General features: G+C 41.0%; 1 protein-coding gene across 5 annotated transcripts in view; it reads left to right on the plus strand.

The window, feature by feature from the left end:
• The window catches only part of UBXN2A (UBX domain protein 2A), a 55,614-nt gene that overhangs the window by 17,049 nt on the left and 21,114 nt on the right, over positions 1-17,451 (plus strand). For all 5 annotated transcript variants that reach the window (XM_045978601.1, XM_045978600.1, XM_045978602.1 and 2 more), the window contains 3 exons: positions 5,296-5,434; positions 13,911-14,017; positions 16,103-16,240. In XM_045978601.1, the coding sequence (XP_045834557.1) occupies positions 5,296-5,434; positions 13,911-14,017; positions 16,103-16,240 (384 nt within the window). The remainder of the gene's footprint in view (positions 1-5,295; positions 5,435-13,910; positions 14,018-16,102; positions 16,241-17,451) is intronic.

Below are 17,451 nucleotides of genomic sequence, written 5' to 3' on the forward strand. Positions count from 1 at the left end.
AGGCAAGGCCTCAGGTATCTGGTAGGTACTCTTTAGCATATGAAAGTTCTTTTGAAAACTTCCCTTTTTCCTTATCTCCCCCTGGGCACCCTTCTCAACCTCTGAGCAGCGGCTCTTTTCTGCCTGTGGGTCCTGTCCCCATCCTTTAATAAAATCACCATTTCTGCACCAAAGGTGTCTCAAAAATTCTTTCTCGGGGTGCCTGGGTGGCTCAGCGGGTTAAAGCCTCTGCCTTCGGCTCAGGTCATGATCCCAGGGTACTGGGATAGAGCCCCACATTGGGCTCTCTGCTCTGCGGGGAGCCTGCTTCTTCCCCTCTCTCTCTGCCTGCCTCTCTGCCTACTTGTGATCTCTGTCTGTCAAATAAATAAATAAAATCTTAAAAAAAAAAATTCTTTCTTGGCTCCAGACCTCACGTACATTCAAAAACTACATCAATACTGTTTTTTTTTTCCTTTTTTGAAATGTCTTTGTCTGGTTTTAACTTTATTTTTATTTTTTTAAAGATTTATTAATTTTAGAAATAGAGGGAGACAGAGTGTGTGCACATATGAGCAAGGGGAAGGCAGGCGAAGGAGCAAGGGGAGGAGAATCTCAGACTCACTGAGCGGAGAGCCTCATGAGATCATTACCTGAGCAAAACAAAGAATTGGAGTTAAAAGAGTTCCTTCTGCTTTTATTTTCTTGAAGACATTGTAGATAATTGGTATCATTTCTTCCTTAAATGTTTGATAGAATTTACTAGTGAAATCTTATGTTTTTAAGATTTTTATTTTATTTATTTATTTGAGGGAGAGATGCATGTGCACACAGGTGCATGTGGGAGCCAGTGGGGGACGGAGCTGAGAGGCAGAGGGAGATGCTCTCCTCAGCAGGGAGCCCCACACTGGGCTCTATCCCAAGACCCTAGTGTCATGACCTGAGCAGATGGTCTGGTCAGTGAAGCTTAACTATCTGAGCCACCCACTAGTGAAATCTTTTCTGCCTAGTGGTTTCTGTTTTGGAAGATTGTGAATTATTGGCTCAGTTTTCTTAATAGATATGAGCCTTTGTGTGTGTTCCTAAAATTTTGGTGGATTGTCCCTTTCAAGGAATTGGCCTATCGAAGTTACCAAATTTGTGGGCATAGAGCTGTTTATAATGCATCTCTACGCCATGTACTCTGAACCTCTTAAAAACCTAGACTATTGGGACACCTGGGTGGCTCAGTTGGTTAAGCGCCCTGGAATGGAGTCCCACATCCTGCTCCTTGCTCAGCAGGGAGCCTGCTTCTCCCTCTGCCTGCTATTCTGTCTGCCTGTGCTCACTCTCTTGCTCTCTGTCTTTCTGACAGATAAATGAATAAAATCATAAAAAAACAAAAAACTAGACTATTTTTTGCTCATCTTTCTATCTCCTTACCACCTACCGTAAAGTACTCAATAAATTTTTGAATGACTTGAATTAACAAAATGAGGCTTAATAGAATTTGCATATCAAATAGGTAAGATAAAGGACTAAAGCTACTTTAGATGCTCAGCTTTATTGTCTTTTTTTTTTTTTTTTAAGATTTTATTTATTTATTTGACAGAGAGAGACCACAAGCAGGCAGAGAGGCAGGCAGAGAGAGAGAGAGAGAGGGAAGCAGGCTCAGGCACTGGACAATGACAAAATCCAAAGGCAGTGAAACAGGTGAGGAATTTATTTCAGTGAGGCCAGTGCTGGAAAAGACAGCAGACCAGTGTTTCATACTGTCTCCAGAGTGCCAAAAATGCTACCAGGTTTATTTAAGGTAACTATGGGACAAAAGTGGGTGGGTGTGTGCAGGTAGGCTGTGGGTCAAATTGATCATTGTCTGGGAGTCAGTCAGTAGTGGGCTGGGTCTTTGCTGGTTCCGGGCAGTCCTTATTACTTGAGGGATAGTTTCAGTTCCCATCAGGGGATGCTTTGGCCTCAGGGTCTTTCACCTGAGCCACGAAACAATCTTGAAAGAACCCAACTAGAAAGTGAGGTCAAAATGGAGGCAGCCAGGGGCACCTGGGTGGCTCAGTTTGTTAAATGTCTGACTTCAGCTGAGGTTATGATCTTGGGGTCCTAGGATCAAGCCTGCATTGGGCTCCTTGTTCAGTGGGAGTCTGCTTGTTCTCTGACCCTGCCCTCCTCTCTTTCTCTCTCTCTCTCTCGTCTCTCTCTCTCTCAAATAAATATAATCTTTAAAAAATATATTAAAAAAAAAAAGATGGAGGCAGCCAAAGTCCACTTTTTCTGGCAAATACCAGAGAGCATTCAGTGGTCCTAATAATACACATATCTAATACTGTGCGCCAGCATGTGTACTGATATGTATTGTATATCAGGTATCGCTTTTGTATGTGTTTGCTGTAATATTCGCAGCAACCATGTAAGATATGTGCTAGTGTCTGCATTTTGCAGATGAAAAAAATCCAAATCACGTAGAGGCTGCTAGGTTTCTCGCCCAGAGTCAGTGTGACTCAGTACCTAAATACAGACACCAAAGCCTGAACTCTCATTAGACAGCATCCTCTACTGCTTCATAGCTATACTGATTAAAGAGGGGAAGATCATTAGTATTGTGAGAAATCATCTTAGAATGTGATGATTTTTATGTAAGAAGTATGCCATTGCTTTCAGAAAGGCATAATTAATACTTTGTGATAATATGAACCGTCTTAAGAATGTATATAGAGAGATTATCTAGCAGAGTAAAAAGAGTATACCTAAATTAAAATACTGCTCTGAGTGTTAGCATTTTAATAATAACATAGAGATGACTATTTTGTCTGGCACAGTGATTAAGAGCACAGGCACTGGTAACCTAGGTTCAGTTTCCAACTCTGCCTCACAATAGCTTTGTGATCTTGAGCAAATTGCTTAGGGGTGGGGGGGGGCGGAGCAGAGGGAGAGGGAGAAGCAGGCTCCCTGCTTAGCAGGGAGCTCTGACAATGTGGGTGGATCCCAGGACCCCAGGATCACAACCTGGGCTGAAGGCAGAAACTTAACCAACTGAGCCACCCAGGCGCCCCCTCTTTTTTTTAAATTTTACCTCTTTTTGTTTTGTTTTGTTTTTGGCTTAAGCGGGTTTTTTGATGTGCTAAATGGGGATGAAAATATGTGCCTTTTTAGGTCATTGTGAGGATTGAATGAGTTAACTCATGTAAAGTACTTAAAATCGTTCTCAAAATATATTAAATGCTTAATAAATGTTAGCTATTAAGAGAATCTTTATAGCATATCATAGACGAGATGTGGAAGGCAGATTAATAGTGTTTTAATGTCTTTGCCACTTACTACCTCTAACCTCATGTAACTTAACCTTTCTGTGACTCATTTTCTTTCCTCTAAAAATGTGGTTGAGAGTATCTTACCTTATGGTTCCTGGCACAGTATGAGAGCTGCAAAAATGTTATTTATGAAATCTGAGAAGTTACAGTTCAGGACATGTATGAATTTTCTGTATGACTTTTAAAAGTTTGGTCAGAAACCATCTTTTCTGTCAAACAAAATTTTCAGTATTATTTCTTAGATGATAAAATACAAATGCAAAATGAAAACTAGTAGATGGAGGGTAGGCAAAATGGACGAAGGGAGTCAAAAGGTATAAACTTTCAGTTATAAAATAAGTAAAGAGAATGTAATAGATAGCATGACAATTATAGTTAAAAATATTCTATGCATATTGGAAAGTTGCCAAAAAATTACACCTTAAAAGTTCTGATCACAAGAAAAAAATTTCTCTGTGTATGGTGATAGATGTTAACTAGACTTACTATTGTAATCATTTCATAGTATATACAAATACAAATCATGTTGTACATCAGAAACTAACATGTTGATTATACCTCAATTAAAAAAATAGTACTGGGACGCCTGGGTGGCTCAGTGGGTTCAGCTGCTGCCTTCGGCTCAGGTCATGATCTCAGAGTCCTGGGATGGAGTCCCGCATCGAGCTCTCTGCTCAGCGGGGAGCCTGCTTCTCTCTCCACCTCTGACTGCCTCTCTGCCTGCTTGTGATATCTCTCTCTCTCTCTGACAAATAAATAAATAAAATCTTTAAAAAAAAAAATAGTACTGAGGGGCGTCTGGGTGGCTCAGTGGGTTAAAGCCTCTGCCTTCGGCTCAGGTCATGATCCCAGGGTCCTGGGATCGAGCCCTGCATTGGGGGGCTCTGCTTAGCTGGGAGCCTGCTTCCCCTCCTTCTCTCTCTGCCTGCCTCTCTGCCTACTTGTGATCTCTGTCTGTCAAATAAATAAATAAAAATATTTTAAAAAATAGTACTGAATGTCAGACTACTACAAATCAAAAATCTTAAGTGGGAAATCTCACTCTGTATATACAATCAGTCAGAAGTATGATTAGGACTGTTCTGGCACATTACTGCCTTTAGTTTCAAGTGCTTTCTATTGGAGCACCTGGGTGGCTCAGTTGGTTAAGGGTTTGCCTTCAGCTCAAGTAATGATTCCAGGGTCCTGGAATCAAGCCCCACTGTGGGCTCCCCACTAAGTGCAGAGTCTGCTTCTCCCTCTCCTCCTGCCCCTCCCTGCAACTCATGCTCTTGCTCTTTTTCAAGTAAATACATAAAATCTTTTTTTTAAGTGCTTTTTATTACCAGAAGATACATAGTAACCCCTTGTAAAGCTATTTTGAGGGGCACATGGCTTAGTTGGTTAAGCATCTGCCTTCAGCTTGGGTTGTGATCCCGGTATCCTGCAGTCAAGCCCTGCATTGTGCTCCTTGCTCTGCAGAACAGGAGCCTGCTTCTCCCTCTCCCTGCTGCTCCCCTGCTTGTGCTCTCTCTCTGTCAAATAAATAAAATCTTCAAGAATTAATAAATAAAGCTATTTTGAGCTTTTTGGGAAGAACTTTTTTTTTTTAAAATCTGGACCAGTAATTTTCGACCTGGTAAGATTTTTGTCCCGCAGAAGATAACCTGGCAATGTCTAGAGATGGTTTTAGGTATTGTAACACTGGAGGTGGGGTGGGTGGAGTATGCATGATCTGGGCATCTAGTGGGTAAAGGCCACGGATGCTACCAAATATCCTACAATAATAGGGCAGCCCACACAACAAAGAATTATCCCTCCCCAGATGTCAGTAGACTGAAGTTGACAAAACCCTGCTCTGGACCGGGAAGGTTAATGACTTCCCAAGTTCACATATTTGCTAGAATCTTAATTTAGAAGTGGGTCTAAACTGCAGAACTGGAGGCATTTCTGTTCAGGACCCTTTAACTAGAAATTCATGTAAATTTTTGGAAAAGTAATGGTAGTGCTTAATATTCTTTTTTTGTGTGTGTAGGGTTTGTGAAACAGGATCTGACAACCAACCTCTTGGTGATGATCGACAAAGAAATTGTGAATATTTTGTTGACAGCCTTTTTGAGGAAGCTGAGAAGGTTGGTGCCAAATGCATGTCTCCCACTGAACAGAAAAAGCAGGTAAACGTCCATAACTTTTTTCTCATCCAGTGTTTCTCAAAATAGAGACCATATTTTGGGTCCATGAGGTCAAAACTGTTTTCATAATAATAGTAAGATATTGTTTACCCTTGTCACTGTGTTGATTTTGTGCTAATACTGCAGAAGTGATGGTGGTTAAAACCGACGGTGCCTTGGAAGGAATGCAGGCAGTGACACCAAACTGTTCTAGTAATTACCGTATTTTTTGCTTGCCATTTGGTGGGGAATATGCTGGTTGCTAGTAAGTGTGTCCTTGATGAAGCCAGGCTTAGGATAGCTTTATAAGACAGTGTGTGTGAGGAGAGTGCCTTGGAAGTAGATAGCTTAAAACCTTACAAGCCTGAATTTGCCTTTATTCTGTCTTCACACTTGATTGATAGAATGCTGTTCTGGTAACTCAGCCTTTGTTGTGGGTTTTGTTCTGTTTTGTTTTAAGATTTATTTATTTATTAGAGAGAGCACTTGTGCACCTGTGTGAGTGAGCAGGTGGAGGGACCCAGGAAAGAGAAAGAGAAAGAATCCCAAGCAGACTCCATGCTGAGCAGGGAGCCCCATATGGGCTCTGAGATCAGGACTCGAACTGAAACCAGTGGTCAGTGGTTAATCGACCGAGCCACCCAGGTGCCCCATGGTACCTGAGCCTTTGTATGTGGCATGTTTTTACTCACTGAAAGCTATTAGAATCTTTAACCCTGTGTTCTTATGGGCCTTGATGGTGGGTCCTTTTTTATTCATTCAATCTGGAAACTCATGTTTTACCATTCTAGGACATTTTCTTATGTTGCTTTATCGGTATTTTGCTCTCCTCCATTGCTGGTCTCTCTAGAATGCTTTTACATACATATTGGACCTCTTGGACCAAGCCTCTTAATTTTTTATTGTTTCTTCTGTGTTCCACCTCTTTGTAATTTTGCTCTACTTCAATTGGGATCTATCTTTGACCTTATATAGTACATATAAGGTCAAAGATATATATCATATATATATATATCAGTCTTTTTATTCAATTTCCAATTTCAGTTTCTAAGAGCTCGTTTCCTGAACATTCCCTCTCTTTCAGACATTATAGTCTCATATGAGTGTGTTATCAATTTTGGAATTTTGTTTCTTTTAAGTAGGCTCCATCCCCAGTGTGGAGCCCAACACAGGGCTTAAACTCACAATGCTAAGATCAAAACCTGAGCTGAAATCAAGAGTCTGGACGCTTAGGGGTGCGGGGTGGTGTAGTGGTTTAAGTGTCCAACTGTCGGTTTGGCTTGGGTGGTGATCTGGAGCCAGGAATCAGACACTTAACCAGCTGAGCCACCCAGGCGCCCCTGTTTTTCAGTTTCGTCTGTTTTCCTCAGTGTCTTTATGAAGGAATAGTTCTTCTCCTATTTGCTTTCTTCTCTTTTATGTGAATACCCTGAGAGCAGAGACTTGGTTATAAAGGGCAGTATAGTTAAATGGTTAAAAGTATGGATTCAGGGCACCTGGGTGGCTCAGTGGGTTAAGCCTCTGCCTTCAGCTCAGGTCATGGTCTCAGAGTCCTGGGATCAAGCCCTGCATCAGGCTCTCTGCTCAGCCGGGAGCCTGCTTCCACCCCACACCCCCGCCCCGCACCGCCTGCCTCTGCCTACTTGTGATCTCTCTCTCTCTCTGTCAATAAATAAATAAAAATATCTTCCAAAAAAAAAGTGTGGATTCAAGGGGTGCCTGGGTGGCTCAGTGGCTTAAGTGTCCTCTTCTTTTTTTTTTTTAATTGTTTTTATTAACATAATGTATTATTTGCCCCAGGGGTACAGGTCTGTGAATTGTCAGGCGTATACATTTCACAGCACTCACCATATTACATACCCTCCCCAATGCCCATAACCCAACCACCCTCTCCCTACTACCCGCCCCCAGCAAACCTCAGTTTGTTCTGTGAGATTGAGTCTCTTATGGTTTGTCTCCCTCCTGATCCTATCTTGTTTCATTTTTCCTTCTCTGTCCCCCAAACCTCCCACTCTGCCTTTCAGATTCCTCATATCAGAGAGATCATATGATAATTGTCTTTCTCTGATTGACTTATTTTACTCAGCATAATACCCTAGTTCCATCCAAGTCATTGCAAATGGCAAGATTTCATTTCTTTTGATGGCTGCATAGTATTCCAGTGTGAGTGTGTGTGTGTGTGTGTGTGTGTGTGTGTGTGTGTCTACACACACACACACACCCCACATCTTCTTTATCCATTCATCTGTTGATGGACATCTAGGTTCTTTCCATATTTTGGCTATTGTGGACATTGCTGCTATAAACATTTAAGTGCACATGCCCCTTGGGATCACTACCTTTGTATCTTCAGGGTAAATACCCAGTAGTGCAATTGCTGGGTCATAGGGTAGCTCGATTTTCAACTTTTTGAAGAACCTCCATGCTGTTTTCCAGAGTGACTGCACCAGCTTGCATTCCCCCCAACGGTGTAAGAGGGTTCCCCTTTCTCCGCATCCTCTCCAACATCTGTTGTTTCCTGACTTGTTAATTTTAGCCATTCTAACTGGTGTGAGGTGGTGTCTCACTGTAGTTTCGATTTGTATTTCCCTGATGCTGGGTGATGTGGAAGGCTTTTTCATGTGTCTGTTGGCGATCTGTATGTCTTTTTTGCAGAAATGTCTGTTCATGTCCTCTGCCCATTTCTTGATTGGATTTTTTGTTCTTTGGGTGTTGAGTTTGATTAGTTCTTTATAGACTTTGGATACTAGCCCTTTATCTGATATGTTGTTTGTGAATATCTTTGTTTTTGTCTTTTGGTGTTATTGATTGTTTCCTTTGCTGTGCAAAAGCTTTTGATCTTGATGAAGTCCCAATAGTTCATTTTTGCCCTCGCTTCCCTTGCCTTTGGCGATGTTTCTAGGAAGAAATTTCTGTGGCTGAGGTCGAAAAGGTTGCTGCCTGTGTTCTCAAGGATTTTGATGGATTCCTATCTCACATTGAGGTTTTTCATCCATTTTGAGTCTATTTTTGTGTGTGTTATAAGGAAATGGTCCACATTTTTCTGCATGTGGCTGTCCAATTTTCCCAACACCATTTGTTGAAAAGACTTTTTTTTTCCATTGGACATTCTTTCCTGCTTTGTTGAAGATCAGTTGACCATAGAGATGAGGGTCTATTTCTGGGCTCTCTATTCAGTTCCATTAATCTATGTGTCTGTTTTTGTGCCAGTACCATACTGTCTTGATGATTACAGCTTTGTAATAGAGCTTGAAGTCTGGAACTGTGATGCCATCAACTTTGGCTTTCTTTTTCAACATTCCTCTGGCTATTCGGGGTCTTTTTGGGATTTTCTCTTTGTCACTGAGACTTGTAAGTTTTACTATTAGATAACGGGGTGTGGACCTATTTTTGTGGATTTTGAGGAGGATTCTCTGTGTCTCCTGGATTTTGATGCTTGCTGTCTTTGCCAAATCAGGGAAATTCTCTGCTGTCATTTGTTCCAATATTCTTTCTTCCCATCTCTCTCTTTCTTCTTCTTCTGGAATCCCGATTATTCTAATGTTGTTTCATCTTATGGTATCACTTATCTCTCAGATGTTCCCCTTGTGGTCCAGTAGTTGTTTGTCTCTCTTTTGCTCAGCTTCTTTATTCCCCATTATTTGGTCTTCTATATCCCTAATTCTCTCTTCTGCCTCATTTATTCTAGCAGTAAGAGCCTTCATTCTTGATTGCATTAATACCTTTTTTAATAATTTCAGCTTGGTTAGATTTTAGTTCTTTTATTTCTCTAGAAGGGGTTTCTCTAATATCTTCCATGCCTTTTTTGAACCTGGCTAGCACCTTGAGAATTGTCATTCTGAACTCTAGATCTGACATTTACCAATATCTGTATTGATTAGGTCCCTAGTCATTGGTACTGCCTCTTGTTCCTTTTTTTTTTTTTTTCTTGTGGTGAGTTTTTCCGTCTTGTCATTTTATTCAGATAAGAATAAATGAACGAGGGCACCTGGGTGGCTCAGTGGGTTAAGCCTCTGCCTTAAGCTCGGGTTGTGATCTCAGGGTCCTGGGATCGAGCCCGCATCTCATCTCGGCCTCTCTGCTCAGCGTGGAGCCTGCTTCCCCCACTCTTTTCTCTGCCTGCCTCTCTGCCTACTTGTGATCTCTGTCTGTCAAATAAATAAATAAAATCTTAAGAAAAAAAAAAGAATAAATGAATGAGAGAATAAAATACTAAGAGGGTGGCAAATACCCCCGAAAAAGTATGCCAACCAAATCAAAAGAGACCCCAAACCGGGGAGAGAAGAAAGGGGTAAAAAGAAATTAAACAATATATGTATATATGTTAGACTGGTGAATAGAATAGAGCCACCCACTTGATTTTGTATTTTGGTCTCCTAGAAGAAACTACCTCCCAAAATTTTAAAGAAAGAAAAACATATATATACACAAAGATAAGGGCAAATACAATGAAGGGATGGAATATGACTGTAAAGATAAAAGTTTAAAAAAAATTCTAAAATATGAATTGATAAGATAAGTTGGTTGGAAAAAGAAAGAAGAAAAAGAAAAAAAAAAGAGGAGAGAATGTGCTCAGGCTGGAGACTAGAACAAAGCCCTGTGTTAGATTTTGGGCATATTTTGATCTATTAGAAGAAATTATATCCCAAGATTTTTTAGAGGAAAAAAAAAAAAAAACTCTATGTATACAAAAAATAAGGTTAAATACAATGAAGGATAAAATGTAACTATGATAATGAAGGTTTAAAAAGATTTTTTTTAGAAAGGTACTGTTGTGGGGTTTTTTGAGATTTTATTTATTTATTTGACAGAGAGAGATCACAAGTAGGCAGATAAGCAGGTTGGGAGAGGGGAAGCAGGCTCCCTGCTGAGCAGAGAGCCAGATGCGGGCCTCAATCCCAGGACCCTGAAATCATGACCTGAGCCAAATGCAGAGGCTTAACCCACTGAGCCACCCAGGCGCCCCTAGAAAGGTATTGTTAAGATAAACTAGTTAAAAAAACATTAAAAGAGGAAAAGTTTAAAAAATTAGAGTAAGAAAAAAATAAAATTAAAAAAAATTAATTTAACTTCGCAAGACTAAAGGATCATGGGGAGAAAGCCATGAATTCCATGAATTGCTTTCCCCTAGCTCTGGAGTCCTCCTGTTCTTCTTGATTTGTGAGCTTGGTCTTGGCTGGATGTTTTTGCTGATCTTCTGGCGGGGGGTCCTGGTGTAGTGGTTCTCAAATGTCTTTGCCCCAGGCAGAATTACACTGCCCTTGCCAGGGGCCAGGCTAAGAAATCTGTTCAAGTTCATGCTTGGGAGTTTTTGTTATCTGAACGCTTTCTGTAGAGCTCTGGAGGACAGGAATGAAAATGGTAGCCTCCCATTCTCCGCCCCCGTGGGAGCAGAGAGCTGGGGGCCTGCTCCTCAGAGCATCCTCAGAGAAAAGGGGTCAATCCATCCCGTCTCCCTGGTCTCCAGCTATGTTCTGAGCTCACCTGGCCTGTCACCAAGTGTTTCTGTCTCTGACGCACAGCCCTGTTTGGAGTCTCCAAACCCAGCAGATACCTGTCTCCAGAGGAGAAAGGTGAGTCTCCCTGGATCTGCCACTTATGGGGTCCCTTCTCAGTGAGTGGTGCCCTGACTGTGCCTCGGATTACAGTTTAAGGTAACCTTGAGCTGAGAGCTCACTCCTCGGCTGCATCTCTGTAGTTGGCTTCCCTGCTCCAATAACCTGTGAGCTCTGCCACACTCAGACACCCCCGATCTTTCAGTGACCCTGCGGGTCCTGAGATCACACTGTCCCCGCAAGGGCTCCACCCTTGCATAGCTTCTGGAGTGACTTCTCTCAGTGGAGCAGACTCCTAAAAGTTCTGATTTTGTGCTGTGCTGCTCCGCCGCTTGCTGGGAACTGGCCCTTTCCCCCATGGTTTGTCTTCCCATTGCTTTCGGGTTCACTTCTCCCCACATCCTGCCTTTCAGAAAGTGGTCAGTTTTCTGTTCCTAGAATTGCTGCTCTTCTTCTCTTCAATCTCCTGTTGGGTTTGTAGGTGTTCAGAATGGTTTAACAACTATCTGGCTGAACTCCTATGACCTGATGTCCTTTCAGTCCGCTACTCATCTGCCTTCTCAGGATTGTGAGTTCAAGCCCCACATTGGGCTCCATGCTGTGTGTGGAGCCTCTGTTCTCCTGTTTTGTTTTGTTTTTGTTTTTGTTTTTGTTTTAATTTTTTAATTTATTTGACAGAGATCACAAGTAGGCAGAGAGGCAGGCAGAGAGAGGGGGGGAAGCAGGCTCCCTGCCAAGCAGAGAGCCCATCACGGGGCTCGATCCCAGGACCCTGGGACCATGACCTGAGCCAAAGGCAGAGGCTTTAACCCACTGAGCCTCCCAGGCACCCCATGTTCTCCTGTTTTGTTTTTAAAGATTTTATTTATTTATTTGATAGACAGCAAACACAAGTAGGCAGAGAAGCAGGCAGAGAGAGAGAGGAGGAAGCAGGCTCCCTGCTGAGCAGAGAGCCTGTTGCAGGGCTCGATTCCAGGACCCTGGGATCATGACCTGAGCCGAAGGCAGAGGCTTTAACCCACTGAGTCACCCAGGCGCCCCATGTTTTGTTTTTTTAAGATTTTATTTATTTGAGAAAGAAAGTGAGAGGGAGAGGTAGAATCTGAAGCAGACTCTGCACTGACCACAAAGCCCAAGGTGGGGCTTGATCCCACAACTGTGAGATGATGACTTTTAAAAAACGGGGGCAGTGGGGGGGATGCCTAGGTGCTCAGTGGGTTAAGCCTCTGCCTTCGGCTCAGGTCATGGTCTCAGGGTCCTGGGATAGAGCCCCGCATTGGGCTCTCTGCTCAGCAGGGAGCCTCCTTCTCCCTCTCTCTCTGCCTGCCTCTCTGCCTACTTGTGATCTCACTCTTTCTGTCAAATAAATTAATAAAATATTTTTAAAAAATAAAATAAAATAATGTGGATTCAAGCCCCAGCTCCATCCCTTATTGACTGTGTGACTTTGGATAATTTGATCAGTCTGTGCTTCCATTTCTCTATATAAAGGGATATTAATACCTACCTTGTGTGGATTTGGGGAGGGGTAAATAAGTTTATATAGGGAGAGTGCTTTAAACAGGATTTGTTACACACTAAATACATAGCTAGGTAGGTAGATGTGCTAATAATATATGCTATCATTATTATTATTATTTTCCTTACATCTTAATGGAGCATTTGTTACTTAGTAGGTACTCAGTAAATGTATATTGAATAAACGCTTGAGACAAGGGAGAGTATTTACTAGTCTGATATCTTCCTTCCTTCATTTATTTATTTGAGATTGAGAGAGAGAGAACATGCAGTTGGTAGGGGAGGGACAGGCAGACTCCCTGCTGAGTAGGGAACCTAATTCAGGGCTCATGGGATCATGACCTGAGCTGAAGTCAGATGCTCAACCAGCTGAGCCACCCAGGCACCCCTGTTCTGATACCTTTTAAAACAGTACTTTTTGTTGTTGTTTGTTTTGTTTTGATTTTAAGATTTTATTTATTTATTTGACAGAGACACACGAGAGAGGGAACACAAGCAGGGGGAGTGGGAGAGGGAGAAGCAGGCTTCCTGCTGAGTAGGGAGCCCAATGCAGGGCTCGATGTGGGGCTCTTTCCCAGGACCCTGAGATCATGACCTGAGCTGACGGCAGACGCTTAACAGTAGAGCCACCCAGGCGCCCCTTAAACAGCTTTTTAATCAGTCCTGCATTTAATCTGAAGTAGCCCTGAACTAAGTAAACTCTGTGCCCAACATGGGGCTCAAACTCACAACCCCGAGATCTAGACTTTCATGCCCCCTGACTGAGCCAGCAAGGGACCCCATATACATTATTTTTGGATATTTTATACGTGACATTCGCTCTTAAGAATGATACATTAGATTTTGGAAAGGGTTTAGGGGGCTTGGCAGCAGGTGGTCAAAAGGCGTAAACTTCCAGTTTTAAGACAAGTAAGTGCTGGGGATACAGTGCATAGTGTGATGACTGTAGTTAACACTGCTCTGTGATACCATAGGACAGTTAAGAGAGGAAGTCCTTGAAGTTCTCATCACAGGGAGAAAATTCTTTTTTCTTTTCATTGTGTCTGTATAAGATGATGGATATGAACTGAACCTATTGTGGTAATCATTTCACAACATATATAAGTCAAACCATAATGCTGTATGCATTAAACTTACATAGTGATGTGTGTGTTTCTCAGTAAAACGAGAAAAATTGTAGTTGTGCTTGGTAATGGATGTTGACTAAACCTACTGTGGTAATCATCTTCAGTATATGCATATATGAAATCATTATGTTATATGGCTAAAACTAATGTTATATGTCAGTTATATCTCAGTTTTTACAAAGGAATGATACATAAAATAGATACAATAGAAAAAATTTTCAAACTTTTAATCTAGTATATTTTATTAATAATGCATTTTGTTTCTTAACTGCTTTGCAGGTGGATATAAGTATAAAATTATGGAAAAATGGATTCACAGTCAATGATGATTTCAGAAGTTACTCTGATGGTGCAAGTCAGCAGTTTCTGAACTCCATCAAAAAAGGGTAAGCAGTCTTTGTAAATAGAAGGATTATTTTAGGCATGTTTCATTTGGAAGAATCCATGTTATTGAATATAACTGTAGTTGGCATGAATCCCAGAAGCAATATAAAAATATGGATATATTTCATTATGTAACTATTAAAAAGTTCTATATACCAAAAGACACTTACATACAGTCAGAAGACAAGTGCTGGACTGGGGATACTTCTTACATATATGAAATGCGGATGGAATATATACATAATTCTCAAAAATCAGTAAGAAAAAAGGGACCTTTTATATATTTGTAACATTTTATCTACTTAATAACAGAATAGCATGCATTTGGTAAAATGAATGACATTTGTATATTAACATGGGAAGATTTCTGTGGTATATTGTTTTTAAAAAACAGTTTGCAGGGGTAACTGGGTGGCTCAGTTGTTAAGCATCTGCCTTAGGGTCAGGTCATGATCCCAGGTCTTGGGATCGAGCCCCACATCGGGCTCCCTGCTCAGCAGGAAGCCTCTTCTCCCTCACCCACTCCCTCTGCTTGTGTTCCCTCTCTCACTGTGCCTTTCTCTGTCAAGTAAATAAATAAAATCTTTTTTTAAAAATTTTAAGAAAAAAACAGTTCACAGAATACTGAATAGTGTATATAGATCAGTACCATTTGTGGAAAAATAAAATAATTACATGGAGTTTTAATGTATATATAGAGAAAAATCTAGGAGTTGCAACACCAGTTTTGCGGGGTTTTGTTTTGTTTTGTTTTGTTTTGTTTTTAAGTACGCTGTAGGCCCAACATGGGGCTTGAACTCACGAACGCAAGATCAACAAGAGTTCCATGTTGGGGGTGCCTGGCTGGCTGGACTGATACAGGGCTCAATCCCAGGACCCTGGTATCATGACCTGAGCCAAAGGCAGATGCTTAATGGACTAAACCACTCTGGCGTCCCTTTTTTTTTTTTTTAAGACTTATTTATTTTTAGAGAGAGAGCATGTGTGCACTGAGTGGGGGGCAGCAGAAGAAGGAGAGAAGCAGACTCCTTGTTAAGTGTGGAGCTCCGTGCAGAGCCCCATGTGGGGCTCAATGGCAGAATCGATCCTACTACCCTGAGATGATGACCTGAGCCAAAATCGAGTCTGGTGCTAAACCGAGTGAACCATCTGGGTACACCTATTACTATTTTCTAAAGATCTATTTAGGGGCACCTGGGTGTCTCAGATGGTTAAGCTTTTGCCTTTGGCTTAGGTTATGATCCCAGGGTCCTGGGATCAAGCCCCACATCAGGCTCTCTACTCGGTGGAGAGCCAGCTTCTCCCTCTCCTTCTGCTGCTCCCCCTGCTTGTGTTCTCCTGCTCTCTCTGTCAAGTAAATAAAATCTTTTTAAAATAGTAAAAAATAGGGGCACCTGGGTGGCTCAGTCGGTTAAGCGACTGCTTTTTTAGGTCATGATCCCAGAGTCTCAGGATGTAATCCCGCATGGGGTGGGGGGGTCCCTGAGTTTGCTTCTCCCTCACCCTCCTCCCTCTCATGCTCTCTCTCTCCCTCTCTCATTCTATCTCTCAATAAATAAATAAAATCTTAAAATAATAATAATAACAAAGATTTACTTATTTGAGAGAGAGAGCACATGCTCCTTCAAGCGGGGGAAGGGCAGAGGGAGAGAACGTCTAAGCAGGCTCCCTGTTGAGTGGGGAGCCCAGCACAGCTTGGTTCCAGGACCCTGGATTCATGATCTGAGCCTGCAACTCTTGATCTCAAGGATGTGTGTTTGAGCCCCATTTGGGTATAAAGGTTACTTTAAAATAAAGTCTTAAAAAATAAGCTACATTTAGGGGCACCTGGATGGTTCATTTGGTTCAGCCCTGAGCAGGGAACCTGTTTCCTCCCTGCTCGTGCTCTCTCTCACTATCTCTGTCTCTCTTTCAAATAAATAATAAACAGAATCTTTTTTAAAAATTACATTTAGTTTTTTTATTGTAAAGATTATATGTCTCTTATTTCTACATATTTTTCAATTCTGTTTGCATTCTGAGAGTAAGTTTTTTGGAGAAAGAAAAAACATTGGGAGCTTTATCACTTTGTTTCTTTACCTTCCAAGGGAGTTACCTTTGGAATTACAGGGAATTTTTGATAAAGAGGAGGTGGATGTTAAAGTTGAAGACAAAAAAAATGAAGTATGTGTGTCAACGAAGCCTGTATTCCAGCCCTTCTCAGGACAGGGTCACAGACTAGGAAGGTGAGTAGGCTCATAATGTGCTTTCCACATACAGGCTTGACTAATATTCAGCTTGTCGTTATTTTATGATACAGACCAGCTCCATAGAGCTTATCATTTCTCTCATTGGAAATGAGATTTTTCATGTTAACTTTTATGAGGACTCCTGTTTCTTTTAATGTAAATTAACATATGCTGACAGTACACTAAAAAATCATGAAGGCTTTTTTGATTTTACCAAATTAAAGGACCTGTATTACTGAGGACTTCAGACAGAATTGATGGGTAAATCATTTTTCTCCTTTGCACCCACCAACTTGAGCATAGCCATTAATGGTACAGAGTACATATGCTAGCTTCGATTATAGGGTTACACTTTATAGTTACCAGTGCCTTTAGCATTATGTTCTGTATTACGTATCTGAATTTTGTGGTAATAAAAATGAAAAAATGCATGATAAAATTAGTACCCCTGTCAAAGCCTTTAATTGTTAAATTTTGTAGTCTTCGTCATATCTAACTATGCTTTATGACAGTGTACAAAGAGGTTAGGTATGTGATTATTTTTATGAATTCTCATAGATTATCAAGATTGATAAAGTTATCTGTATATTCATCCACACATATAAAAATATTCACATGTGACTTACAGAATGACCAGGAAATACTTTGCTTCGTTTGTTTCCCCCTTTATATTCTATAAAGAACTTAGAATTTTGTTAGTGTTTTTATTTATTCATTTATTTCAGTATTCTTAACACCTAACATGGGGCTCAAACTCATGATCTTTGGATCAAGAGTCCCAGTCACAAGCTCTTCTGACTGAACCAGCCCAGCCCACTCCCCCACTTTGTTTTTGTTTTGTTTTACTTGTTTGTTTATTTTTGTTTTAAGAACTTACCATTTCTTACAGAAATTTTAACCTGGGAAGTAGTAGATATTAATTAAATTGTCCATTCTGTAAGGCACTATTAACATAATTATAATATATTTACATAGCACTCTACGGTCTTACAAATTACTTGGATATGTATAATTTCAGTAGGATCCTACATTCATCATATATGAAGGACATAAGTAATATTAGTATCTTCATGTTATTATTCAGGAAACAGCTGTGACTTGCTAATATCTTCCTAAGAGGTACACTTAATGTAAAAGTTTCATAGTGTTTGTTCAGTGATTAAGTTCTGCTTAATGAACAACTTACACCTGACTTTGTTGTCTGGCTT

This window comes from Meles meles, chromosome 15 (assembly GCF_922984935.1).
Source record: "Meles meles chromosome 15, mMelMel3.1 paternal haplotype, whole genome shotgun sequence".
Lineage (NCBI taxonomy): Eukaryota > Metazoa > Chordata > Mammalia > Carnivora > Mustelidae > Meles > Meles meles.